The 14264-nt window shown below is 33.7% G+C and overlaps 2 protein-coding genes across 2 annotated transcripts; both read left to right on the top strand.

Annotated features, from left to right (window-relative positions):
• The first annotated feature begins 754 nt into the window (after nucleotides 1-754).
• LOC100855356 (phenylalanine ammonia-lyase) lies at nucleotides 755-4028 on the top strand. The gene is made up of 2 exons (XM_059733829.1): nucleotides 755-1244; nucleotides 2138-4028. The coding sequence occupies exons 1-2, from the start codon at nucleotides 862-864 to the stop codon at nucleotides 3885-3887; spliced, it is 2133 nt and encodes a 710-aa protein (XP_059589812.1). The 5' UTR covers nucleotides 755-861; the 3' UTR covers nucleotides 3888-4028.
• Nucleotides 4029-6756: 2728 nt separating this feature from the next.
• On the top strand, nucleotides 6757-7425 carry LOC104881993 (zeaxanthin 7,8(7',8')-cleavage dioxygenase, chromoplastic-like). The gene has a single exon (XM_010663870.1). The coding sequence runs from the start codon at nucleotides 6757-6759 to the stop codon at nucleotides 7423-7425; it is 669 nt and encodes a 222-aa protein (XP_010662172.1).
• Nucleotides 7426-14264: the final 6839 nt, after the last annotated feature.

Below are 14264 nucleotides of genomic sequence, written 5' to 3'. Positions count from 1 at the left end.
ATGAACGGTAAAGATTATATGATTTAATAAATAAAACTTATATCTATATCATATGAAAAAGTCTCATCTATATTTTATGAATGATAAAAATCATATGATTTAATAAATAAAACTCATATCCATATCATATGAAAAAGTCTTGGTTATATTTTATGAATGGTAATAAAACTCATATCTATGTGACCCATATTTACATTACATATATCATCTACATATTAATTTTTGAAATTACGTTTTTATCTATTTTTTAATTTATTTTTAAAATTTGGTGAAAATAATTTTTATTTATTCTTTAAAAATTGTTCTTCATTTTTCTTTGTTTTTAAAAATTAGAAATAAAAAACAACTACCAAATAATATGCTAAAATTTTGAAAAGAATTTTCTATTTCTATAAAGACTGAAAACCGTTTTTTAACTTCTTTTAGGTAGTGCACATGGTCAAATGAAATTACATTAAGGAGGCTAACAACTCCCACATCCCACCAACCCTTTGACCGCACACCACATTTGTCTTGGGTTTTGGCTGGTAAGAAACATCCGGGCTCCATCCCTATATCCACGTGGATTCCACGTCACGTTGCAGCATCTGAGCCTTTGGCGTAGACAGATTAAGGGTCTGGATTGGTTTTCAACAAACCACATGAAGCCAGTTCGCCATCCAGCCCACCTACCAGTGACCCTGTGGGATTTCAAAGACTGCAGGGCTGAAAAGTTCTATATAAGTAGAAGCTTCATTCACCATACACCTTAGTAAGTTCAGAGCACTACTGTCTAGTTCCTCTCTCTCTCTCTCTCTTTCCTTCTTGGTTGTCGAGAGAAACCAGCTTTTTGAAGTTGTTTCTTTGTGGGGATTCTAAGATATGGATGCAACGAACTGCCATGGAAGCAACAAGGTGGAGAGTTTCTGCGTGAGTGATCCGCTGAACTGGGGAATGGCTGCGGAGACGTTGAAGGGAAGCCATTTGGATGAAGTGAAGCGCATGGTGGCGGAGTACCGGAAGCCGGTTGTTCGGCTCGGTGGTGAGACGCTTACCATATCGCAGGTGGCGGCTATCGCCGGGCGGGAGGGGGATGTGAATGTGGAGTTGTCGGAGACGGCGAGAGCGGGCGTGAACGCGAGCAGCGAGTGGGTGATGGAGAGCATGAGCAAAGGCACCGACAGCTATGGTGTCACCACTGGGTTTGGTGCTACTTCACATAGGAGAACCAAACAAGGTGGTGCCCTTCAGAAGGAGCTCATCAGGTAAAAATACTTCGTGTTTTTTGAAAATATTTATAGGCATTAAAAGCATTTTTGAAGGAAAATGACGAGTGTGTTTGAAAATGATTTTAAGGAAGTGTTTCTAACATTTATAATACTTGAAAATTTTCATCCTGTATTAAAAATATTAGAAATACTTCTTATAATCATTGTCAAATACATTCTAAGTCTTTTGTAAAATTTAAAAATCATTTTTAAAATATTGAATACTTAATACTTGATAGACTATAAGCTTAAAAATATTTTCATTAAAAACACTTTTATTAAAAGTATTTTGATTAAGAACTAGTTTGATAGTGATGTTAGGAAGCATTTTTAATATTTCTAATACGTTAAAATTTTTATCATTTAAATGTTAGAAATGTTAGAAACACTTTCTAAAATCACATTCAAGTGTACTCTTAGAGTGTGTTTGATAATGATTTTAGGAAATATTTCTAATATCTTTAATAATTTAAGAGTGCGTTTGATACTAATTTTAAAAAATGTTTATGATTTTCTAATGTTTGAAAAATAAAAATTTTTAAATATTAAAAATGTCAAAAATGCATTTTAAAATCTGTATCAAACTCACTCTAAAAATCATGACTAATACATTCTAATAAACCCATTTTAGGAGTGTTTTTTTAACGTACAAAATATTTTAGAAAAAAAATAATTAACAAAATTTAAAAAACACTTTTAAAATTGGATAAGTAAGTGTAATAGTGTCAAACCAATCAACTTTGACTTGTTAAGTTATTCGGATTTCTTAATGAATATGGTCAACACGTCCGAGCCCTTTTCGGTTACTTTCTATTATCTAAAACAGTTGTGTTCTGATTTGAAAACATGAAATGGTTGGTGATGTGCTGGGTTGTTGATGATTGATACAGGTTCTTGAATGCTGGGATATTTGGGAACGGAAGAGAGTCATGCCACACACTGCCTCACTCAACAACAAGAGCCGCCATGCTCGTGAGGATCAACACCCTCCTCCAAGGCTACTCCGGCATCAGATTTGAGATTCTGGAAGCAATCACCAAGCTCCTCAATCACAACATCACTCCATGCTTGCCTCTGCGTGGCACCGTCACTGCCTCCGGAGACCTGGTTCCTCTCTCCTACATCGCTGGTCTTCTCACCGGCAGGCCTAATTCCAAAGCTGTTGGACCTTCCGGTGAAGTTGTCAATGCCGAAGAGGCCTTTAAAATGGCTGGGATCGAGTCGGGATTTTTTGAGTTGCAGCCTAAGGAAGGCCTGGCTCTTGTTAATGGCACCGCAGTTGGCTCTGGCTTGGCCTCTATGGTGCTTTTTGAGACCAATGTGCTGGCAGTTTTGTCTGAAGTTTTATCGGCTGTTTTTGCTGAAGTGATGCAGGGGAAGCCCGAATTCACTGACCACTTGACTCACAAATTGAAGCACCACCCTGGCCAAATCGAGGCTGCAGCCATTATGGAGCACATTCTAGATGGAAGCTCTTATGTGAAAGAAGCTAAGAAGCTACATGAGATGGATCCTCTGCAGAAGCCGAAGCAAGATCGATATGCTCTCAGGACTTCACCTCAATGGCTTGGCCCACATATTGAAGTCATCCGAGCATCAACTAAATCCATCGAACGGGAGATCAACTCTGTTAATGATAACCCCTTGATCGATGTTTCCAGGAACAAGGCTCTACATGGTGGCAACTTCCAGGGGACCCCAATTGGAGTCTCCATGGACAACACCCGCTTGGCCATTGCAGCCATTGGGAAGCTTATGTTTGCCCAGTTCTCAGAGCTTGTCAATGACTTCTACAACAATGGACTGCCATCAAATCTCTCTGGAAGCCGAAACCCGAGTCTGGACTATGGTTTCAAGGGAGCAGAAATTGCCATGGCTTCCTACTGTTCAGAGCTCCAGTTCTTGGCCAATCCTGTCACCAACCATGTCGAAAGTGCTGAGCAACACAACCAAGATGTGAACTCCTTGGGCTTAATCTCCTCCCGGAAAACAGCTGAAGCGGTGGATATCTTGAAGCTCATGTCTACCACATACCTAGTGGCACTCTGCCAGGCCATTGATTTGAGGCATTTGGAGGAGAATTTGAAGAGCACGGTGAAGAAGACTGTAAGCCACGTAGCTAAGAAAACTCTAACCACTGGAGCCAATGGAGAACTCCACCCATCGAGATTCTGCGAGAAGGACTTGCTAAAAGTGGTGGATAGGGAACATGTATTTGCCTACATCGATGACCCCTGCAGCGCCACATATCCACTGATGCAGAAGGTAAGGCAAGTTCTTGTGGAACATGCGCTGAACAATGGCGAAAATGAGAAGAATGGAAGCACCTCAATCTTCCAAAAAATAGTGGCATTCGAGGAGGAGTTGAAGGCCGTTTTGCCCAAAGAGGTTGAGAGCGCAAGAGGTGGGGTGGAGAGTGGAAACCCATCAATTCCGAACCGAATCAAGGAGTGCAGGTCATACCCATTGTACAAGTTTGTGAGGGAGGAGCTGGGAACAGGGCTGCTGACTGGTGAAAAGGTGAGGTCACCAGGGGAGGATTTTGACAAGGTGTTTACTGCAATGTGTGAGGGGAAGATCATCGACCCTCTTCTGGATTGTCTCAGTGCTTGGAACGGTGCTCCTCTCCCAATCTGCTAGGGGATTTCACCCTTGCACATACTCTTTTACTTTACACTTCCAACTTTCTTTCATCTCTGTTCGTAAAACTTGAGATTGTCTGCACGCTTTCAATTTTGTGATACAAAATTTTTTGTATTAATGGATGCTTCTTTCTTAAAATCTGTTTTCTAGGTTTGATTGGTAAGTAAAGATACCAAAAATCACCCCACTTGTGAGTAAGGTCTTCTACAAGAGACGACCTTCAGAACCAACCTCCTTTCCTATTTTTTGCTGAAAAGAAATCTCCAACCACCTTTAGCAGCTTGTGGTAGACGTAAAATGAAACAGAAAAAGCTAGAGGGGAAGAATGACTATAAAAAGCCCATGGCAGCAAATAGAAGGGCATGAGACTTCCCCTATACAGTCGAAGTTGTGAAGCAGCTAAAAACTAATTCCATCTAGGCAAAAAGGAAGCCCCTCCAAACAAAACCGCCTTAAGGCAACTCGGGGAAAACCCCTCACATGACCAAAATTGACTCTTCCTTTCAAGAAATTCTTATTTGTTTTTATTAGAATATCGCTTCTGCCTTTTAACTTACAATCTTCTTCCATTTCTTTTCCAAGCACTATAAAAGCACCAAATAAATTTTGTAATATCTACTTAAATATTAAAATAGGTCTACCCTTCATCAATCCTTTCTTCCTTATTCAGAAGGATTGAGAATTTGAATGTGACCAAAACATTTGCAATTGTAGCATTAGATAGCGAAAAAGCTAGAATACTTCCTACTTCTTGCCATGCTTCTTCCTCATCCTTTGTTTGGAGAAGTATAAGAATTTGCTTTCTTTTCATCATTAGAACTCCAAAAATAATGAAGTATAAGAATTTTCTTTCTTTTCATTTTCAAATTTCACTACAAGGGAAAAAAAAAATGGTGACATTTATAATGAGTCACTATAAACATAGGGTGTCACTACAACATAGCGTCTCCTAAAATTATTATTTCTTTCATGGCTATATTCACCTTCTTTCTTTGAAACATCCTTTAGAAGAAGATGAAGTTTGCAAAGATTGTCATAGATGAACATGATTCAATTACTTACTTTGCCCTAAGTCGTGAGATTGGAGTGATCCCATCAAGCTTGATTCTTCACCCCAGCTACAACAATATGTTCAATTTTCTTGTCATGCTTCTCGAAATCATTTCAATAATATTTCGATAACCACTGAGCTCCATTTGATCACATTTCATTGACAACAAATAATCGTGATCAAATGGAGCAAATTCAAAATATTTTGTTTGACAATAAATGAATATGATCAAAATGTTAACAATATGTTCAATTTTCTAGTCATGCTTCTCAAAATCATTTCAATATTTTTTTTTATTATCAATTTGGTCCACTTGATTGGATTTGATTGAAAAGAAAATGAACTTGATTGAAATATTCTTTAAGAACATTTTTGGAATCCTTCATTATGAAGGTATCAAATTCACCTTTATAAGTTGCTTGTCTTGCCCTTGGATCCTTAATATTGTTTTAACTTTGTTTTCACCCTTATAGGAAGTTAATGTTTGTCTTGCCCTTGAAGTCCCATTAGTTTAACTTTGTCTTTACCCTTATAGGTTATTTGTTGTCACATCTTATTTCTCCTGCAAGTTGATCTTAATTTCTTATACAAGGAAAATATTTGTAGAAAAAAATACCTACATCATTGACTCATGATAGAAAAGACTATTGGTAAAAATATAAAGTGATCAGATTGTTTGAATATATATCCTTTCTTCACTTGTTATATGTCTTATATAGGAAGGTTAATTTGCTTCTTGTTTGTTTTTGCAATTATTAATTTATAAAATTCCCATTAAGGAACACTAAGCCAAGATGTAAATCATAAAGCCTGAAAATGACACAAAAAATAAATCATAAAGGGGTGAGGATGAAAGAGATTGGTATGGAGATAATGACCTCAAGACTAAGCTCTTCATTTACTAAGAATTAATACGTACCTAGATCAAGATGTCCAAAATCCTTACATTAATTGTAGTGATTTGGTCATTTTCACATTCAAAGTTCTCGTCACATGCAATGGATTCTTCAATAACAAAAAGCCCTATTTGAAAAGGGAGCAAGGCTACTTTTGGCTTAACCAAAACCTTTCATAGGATCAATCTGGCCATTTATTACTCTTCCAATGGTGTAGAAGCCTGTTAACACAATGGGGAAGATATTTATAAGTTTTCACATAGAGACTACAGAAGGTAGCTTGACCAGTATCTGATAACGGAATCGAATGTAGCATGCCATCACTTTCAAACAAGTGATGAGGGCCATGAGGTTGGTGATGGGGGTTGAGACCATTTCGAATATAGGTGCCATGCATTAAGGGCAAGCTCTCCCTCCACCATGGAGCGGTGGGTGGGAAGAAGCTCCTGGTTCCTTACTGTCACCATCTCTACTGGACTTCTGTGTTGGGAGGCTTTGGAAGAACTGGAATTCTCTCTGATGTGGAGAGTGTTGATGCCATATTATTTATGAGGATTTTATTTCGTTTAATTTTCATTTACAATTATAAAAAATAATACAGCAAATGAATTATAGAAACCACAATGAGAGAGGACAGAATTTAATTGCATGCATGCATTTACTAGTAGACTTCTCAAAGTAAAATTTTACTTGTGTAATTATCTTATTAATTTTAAGTCCTGATTATGTAGATCCATAGGAGTGGTGTTGCAGAACGTTACACCAAATGCTTCAACCCCATTGCCTTTTCTGTTCATGAACCTCTCAGCCTTGAACGCCATTGGATCTTGCCTAGTCTTTGGGATCCAACCCATCTCCTTTAATTCACAGCCTTTCTTTGAATGAGCCTTTCTTAGTGAATCTCATGATGTTTAAAGGAATGCCAGTGAGTGCTGAGATAGACAAGGTTCCGAGAATTGGAGTGCTTCCACGGTCTGCATCAACTGACTCCAAAATCCGGTGGTTCGAGGCGCCTGGCTTTAATGCAATGCATGCCATCAATGCATGGGAAGAAGGGGATGAAGAGATCATCCTGGTTGCACCCAATGCCATATCCATAGAGAACCTCGTTCACAACATAGAAAAGGTCCATTTCTCATTAGAAAAGGTGAGAATCAACTTGAGGAATAGCTCAGTCACAAGAACCACCCTTTCACAGAAGAATTTGGAGTTGGGCTCAATAAACCCTAGCTACGTGGGGAAGAGAAACAGGTATGCTTATATGGGTATAGGGGAAATGATACCAAAAATGAGTGGGGTTGTGAAAATTGACTTGGAGTTGGTGTGTGAAGTGTCAAGAAGGCTATATGGAGCTGGGTGCTTTGGAGGAGAACCCTTGTTTGTGGCGAAGGATGGTGCAAGTGAGGAGGATGACGGGTACATAGTGTCATACGTGCATGATGAGAAGAGTGGAGCCTCAAGGTTTGTGGTGATGGATGCCAAGTCACAAACCCTTGATGTTGTCGCAACAGTGAAGCTTCCTAGAAGAGTGCCTTATGGCTTCCATGGCCTTTTTGTGAAAGATGGGGATATCAGAGAGATTTACTAAGAAAGGCTCATTTTCTTGTTAAGTGACAAACAGTAATTGACTCAAATAAAACTCCTCCAATCTATCTTATGATGTAAGCAAGTTAGGTGAAAGTCACTCAATATGTCAATTTCTCTTATAAATTCTAGTTAAAAGGAAGTAAAATTCATCAACTAGCTACTTTGAAACTTATTTATCAACAGGTGTTACCACAGTATTGAAAGGTACTTTTCAATGCCTACTATGATATGTAATAAACAGGAGCTTTTATATATATATATTATTTGTATCCTAGTTTCATTTTGAGTCATTATATTAAAGACCTACAAATAATAATTAAAGGAAAAATCTCGGAAGAAGAGGAAGGCAGTTGTTCAAAGCCTAAAGAAATAGAAGAACCAATAAATCCTGAAAATACAACCGTGCAAACAATAGAACAAGTGAATATGACAAATAAAGTTAAATCTATTATTTTTCCAACAATAATTAAGTTAAAAACTATAAAATTAAAGTACATGCAATATTAGATACTGGAGCTAGTAAAAACCTTTTATTTGAAACCTTAGTGCCTCAAGAAGACCAGCAAACATTAGTTCAACCGATAGAGTTAGTTCAATATAATCAACAAAAACTAATACTAACTAAGTATATTTCAAATGTACCAATAATAATTAATAACATAACCTTAGTGTTACCCCAAACTTATCTTGTACCTACTATAAGTTTATATCCTTTCATTTTAGGTTTAAATTTTGTACATTTTTTACAAGGAGGAATAACAATACAAAATAACCAAGTAAGTTTTCATCCTAAAACCACAACAATTGTTTATACAAACATGGAAAATGTCTTAAATAAAAATCATAATGTAACTTCTCATCAAATTAACAAAGTAGAAGCACAAAAGGGTAGTATAATTAATGATTACTCAGAACAATTAAAAAATACAGATAAATTAAAAAACCTTATATTAGAAGTAGAAAAAAAATAGAAATTATAGAAGAAGATCCACAAAAACATTGGAATAAAAACAAAACAACCTTTAAAATACCAATTAAAAATCCAGATTTAACAATAAAAACGGCAGATATGCCATGTAACCTTATAGATACAAAGGAGTTTAAAATTTAAACAGAAGAACTGTTGCAGAATAACCTCATAAAACCAAGTTTCAGTCCCTATAGATCCTCAACCTTTTTAGTTAGGAACCATAATGAAGAAAAACGAGGAAAAACTAGAATGATTATTAATTATAAAATACTGAATGACAATACATATGATGATGCCTATAAAATTCCAAATAAAGATTCTTTAATTAATTCTATTCAAGGATGTAAATACTTTTCTCAACTAGATTGTAAAAGTGGATTTTGGCAAATTAGATTAGAAGAAGATAGTAAACCATGGACAGGGTTTTCATGTCCTTGTGGATTATATGAATGGAATGTAATGTCAATTGGACTAAAAAATACTCCTCAGATATTCCAACGAATGATGGATAATATTTTTGGTAAATATTATTTTGTTCTTGTATATATTGATAATATTCTTGTTTTTTCTTATACTCTTCAAGAACATATAAAGCATTTGGAACTTATTTTTAAAAAGCTAATTAGTCGTGGATTAATAGTAAGTAAAAAGAAACTAAAATTATTTAAAACCCAAATAGAATTTTTAGGATTAGAATTAGAGGATGGACAAATAAAACTACAAGATCATATAGTACAAAAAATAAATAATTTTCCAGATAAACTCGAAGAATTAAAAACCCTTCAAAGTTTTTTAGGATTATTAAATTATGTTAGACCATATATTAAAAACCTTAATAGATTAGTTGGACCCCTTTATAGTAAAACAAAAAACACAGGACATAGATATTTTAATAAAAAAGATATTAAACTTGTTCAAAAAATAAAAGAACTTGTGAAGCATCTCCCAACCTTACATTTAACCTTAGAAAGCGAATATAAAATAGTTCAAACTGATACTTTCGGTATTCTAAGTATTTATTTCTTTTGTATACTTTAACTTAATTATTATTAATCCTAGTGTCCTCTTTGCCTCTCACCATTACATATTAATATTTTTTTTCACCCCAACACAAAGCCTCAAATCTAAAATCCAAAAACATGCAATTCTTCTTTTTATTATTTTCCAATCCCTTAAGCCACATATGATCATATATTTATTTACTCATTTAATTTTTAAAATTTCATTGTTTAGATCTATTCATCTAAATTTTTTTTAATTTCCCTATTTTCATCAATGAAACAACCTATATTCATAATTTCAATTTTTTGATCTTAAAATAAATAAATTAAATAAACTAACCCTAATCTAAATTAAAATTTTCTAAAGAATATCTAATGTGTTCAAAACTAACTAATGAATATAATATATTAATCTAGGATTAGAATTTTACCTAAAAAAAATCTGAACTTCAAACTCTAGACCTCCAAACCTTTAACCCTAAGTTATCAAATTCTCTAATTTTTTTATTAATAGAGTTTTCTAAATAAAGAAGAGAAGAGGAAAATCTAATTTATACCAATGATTATTAATTGTAAAATGACTCTTTTACCTTTAATGAGTTTAATTAATTAATTAATTTGTAATTTATTATTTTGTCCTTAAAGTTTATTTTGGGGTGCTACATTATATATTATAAATCTTACTTTGCATGACTCTTAAAATAGATAAAATCAATCTCTTGGTTTTTTTAGATTTCTCTACCATGGCTAATTGAATTCTCTTGGTTTTTTAAAAAGGGAAATGCATGGAGGCAAGGAGAATAACTTAATAGCCAAGTACTACTAATGTAGGATAACCCTAGGATAGTTACCTACAATCAAATAGGTGGTCTAGGGTTTTTACTTTTAGAGTTTAAGAAGAGGAACAATGATAAAGTTTATGGCAATGGAAAAAAAGCAAAATAAAAAAATAGAGAAAGAATATGAGAAGAAAAAATGAGAGAAACCTAAGAGTTTCATAAATAAATAAAAAATAAAAAATGAAGATGAGAAGAAAAAGGGAAAGTAACTTAAGAATTTTACTAAGGCCTTCTCAAGTAGCTTTATATCTTTTTTTTCAACCTAAAAAAAGATGTTGAAGAGTGGATAAATTAATCAAAATTATTTCTCAAGTAGCTCTCTATGAATGGGAGTGTTTGGTGAGGCAACAATGTTGGCAATGATAGTGAGAAGTGGGCAAGGTTTGGTGCCGTCAACATAGCCAATAAAAAGAGATTGAAATATAGTTTTCGTGGGGGGAAGTTGTGCGACATCATGAATAGTGATAAGAGTGGGGTAAGGTGCATTAGTATTTTCTAGGATTGAGAAAATATTAATTTTCGGTAAATATTAATCATTTTATATCTTCAAATATATATATGATTGAGAAAATATAGTATTGTTTTCTCATTGATGATTGATGAATATTTACATATAAATAATGTTGAGATAAACCTCAACTAACTAAAGTCACAATAACAAGTATATCTTGTGCTTTAATTCAAACTAATAATAATTATCTTCTATTTTAAATTAAACTAATAATAGATAAATACTAATATTTAAATTAAGGATAAACATTAACTTTCACTAACATGCCCTCTCAAGATGAAGCTTCAATTGAAGATTTCAATCTTAATCTTGAGAGAAAGAAAGCCATCACAATGTTGCGATTTTGTCAAAGCATCCAATAGTTTATCTTTTCGCAACACATGAGTGATACAAGAGCACCATTTTGAACTTTATCACAAATGGAATGAAAATCAATGGTCACATGCTTTATGCAAGAGTGAAATACTAGGTTGGAGCACAGTTGCGTGATGTCTATATTGTCACAAAAAATCGTAGGTGGCTGAGGAATCCAAACATGTAGTGGGCCGATTACCCATGAACAACGGAAATACGGGAAGAATGTTGGCCATATTACCATGTCAGATAAATTAACCAAGAAGGGCATCTAGAGTAGAATGGGGATCTTCATTACAACTATCAATTTGAAGGCAAAATTTTAAAGAATGTTACAAGGACAATTAATGCTTACATTTAGAATGTTATCAAGTTAAGAAACAAATTTTTAAAAATAAAAATTTTAAAGAATTAATAAGGTATAATAAGGTAGCTAAAGTCAACATGGATGAGTGTCATTGCAAGGCGAGATGTAATAAGGTATAATGCATTCAGAAACAGTAAATAAGGCTCCAATTTAGGATACAATGAGAGAAAATTGTTTAACATGGTCTACTAATATAAAGTGAAGACCTAAAATTGAGCTAGTATAATGAACTGACTTGATCCAAGTTGAAGGTGGAAAAAAGACATGAAATAGATTTTTTAAAAAGGAAATGCATGGAGGTAAAAGGAGAATAACTTAATAGCCAAGTACTACTAATCTAGGATAACCCTACTATAGTTATCTACAATCAAATATGTGGTTTAAGATTTTTACTTTTGGAGTTTAAGAAGAGGAACAAGGATAAAGTTTATAACAATGAAAAAAAACAAAATTAAAAAATAGAAAAAGCATATGAGAAGAAAAAAAATGAGAGAAACCTAAGAGTCTCATAAATAAATAAAAAATAAAGAAAGAAGATAAGAAGAAAAAGAGAGAGACTTAAGAATTTCGCTAAGGCCTTTTCAAGTAGCTTTATATTTTTTTTTCAAGCTAAAAAAGATGATGAAGAGTGGATAAGTTAATCAAAATTATTTCTCAAGTAGCTCTCTATGAATGGTCGAGTTTGGGGAGGTAACAATGTTGGCAATGAAGGTGAAAAGTGGGCAAGGTTTGGTGCCGTCAACATAGCTAATGAAAAGAGATTGAAATTATAATTATCGTGGGGGAAAGTTGTGCGACATCATGAATAGTGATAAGAGTGGGCTAAGGTGCATTAATATTTTCTAGGATGATGACATTGGTTTTGTGGATGGCCATAGATTTTGAGGTTAGAGTTTGTAGGGTGTAGAGAAATTGATAGATGAGGACAAGCCTAATTGATGGGAAGAATAATGATTCATAAAAATGACTCTGAAAGGAGCACTAGAAATAATGAATGATAAGAAAGATTTTGAATGGAGAAAGTTGAAAGAATGATAAATGTAATTGATGATGGGAATAATAGGGTGTAGAGAAATTGGTAGATGAGGAAAACATAATTGATGGGAAGAGTAATGATTGATAAAAATATATATAAAATATATTTGATTTGAAGAAGGTTTTTAAAAATAATTTTGAACAACTAGTGTTTGAGAACAATTTTTTAGAATTGTTATATGATATTTTATTATTACAAATATTTGTTTGAAAACCTAAAATATTATTGTTTAGTTTTTTTTATGTTTTCAAATATGATTTAAAATTAATTTTTATATGTAATTTTTAATTTTTAATTATTCTCTATATTTGTATAATTATTTTTTAAACCAATTTTTAGGACATAAATAAAAAAGGACTAAAATATATTCTTCAAAAATAAAATATTTTCTACTTTTAAAAATAAAAAATTGTTTTATATTTTTTTAGTTTTTTTTTCTATTTTTTTTTGTTTTAAAAAATAAAAGAATATTTTAAGAAACAAATATCAAATGGGGAAGTAGTTTCCCCCATGATATAATGTTACCTTTACTTGACTTTGCAAGGAATTAACCCTTTTCTTTCACTACTTTGAAAGGCCAAGAGGCTGTAATTTATTTGTAAAGAGCCGTGTTAGAAGAAACAAGTTACAACCATATGAATGTACAAACACATGGGATTCAAGAAATGGCAGGTCAGTCCACCCGCAAATGGATGGAATTGAAGAAATGGCAGGTCAGTCCAGCTGTGGGGCTGAAATTAAGTGTAGAGTTCCATTCCTTATTTTTCACATGGACTAGGATACAAATTTTTTTTGCAGATGTAGAAAGTGTTTATTATATTATTATTATTGCAGATGCAGAAAGTTATTGAAATGATTTCGAGAAACATGACTAGAAAATTGAACATATTGTTGTAGCTGGGGTGAAGAATCAAGCTTGATGGGATCACTCCAATCTCATGACAAGCTTTGCAAACTCTATCTTCTTCTAAAGGATGTTTCAAAGAAAGAAGGTGAATATAGCCATGAAAAAAATAATAATTTTAGGAGATTTGAACATGAAAAGAAAGAAGATTCTGATACTTCATTATTTTTGGAGTTCTAATGATGAAAAGAAAGCAAATTCTTATACTTCTCCAAACAAAGGATGAGGAAGAAGCATGGCAAGAATCAGGGAGTATTCTAGCTTTTTTGCTATCTAATGCTACAATTGCAAATGTTTTGGTCACATTCAAATTCTCAATCCTTCTGAATAAGGAAGAAAGGATTGATGAAGGGTACACCTATTGTAATATTTAAGTAGATATTACAAAATGTATTTGGTACTTTTATAGTGCTTGGAAAAGAAACGAAAAAAGATTGTAAGTTAAAAGGCAGAAGCGATATTCTAATAAAAACAAATAAGAATTTCTTGAAAGGAAGAGTCAATTTTGGTCATGTGAGGGGTTTTCCCCGAGTTGCCTTAAGGCGGTTTTGTTTGGAGGGGCTTCCTTTTTGCCTAGATGGAATTAGTTTTTAGCTGCTTCACAACTTCGACTGTATAGGGGAAGTCTCATGCCCTTCTATTTGCTGCCATGGGCTTTTTATAGTCATTCTTCCCCTCTAGCTTTTTCTGTTTCATTTTACGTCTACCACAAGCTGCTAAAGGTGGTTGGAGATTTCTTTTCAGCAAAAAATAGGAAAGGAGGTTGGTTCTGAAGGTCGTCTCTTGTAGAAGACCTTACTCACAAGTGGGGTGATTTTTGGTATCTTTACTTACCAATCAAACCTAGAAAACAGATTG

This window comes from Vitis vinifera, chromosome 16 (genome assembly GCF_030704535.1).
Source record: "Vitis vinifera cultivar Pinot Noir 40024 chromosome 16, ASM3070453v1".
NCBI classification, from domain to species: domain Eukaryota; kingdom Viridiplantae; phylum Streptophyta; class Magnoliopsida; order Vitales; family Vitaceae; genus Vitis; species Vitis vinifera.
The sequence above is the reverse complement of the archived record's forward strand: the minus strand, read 5'-3'. Positions and strand labels throughout refer to the sequence as shown.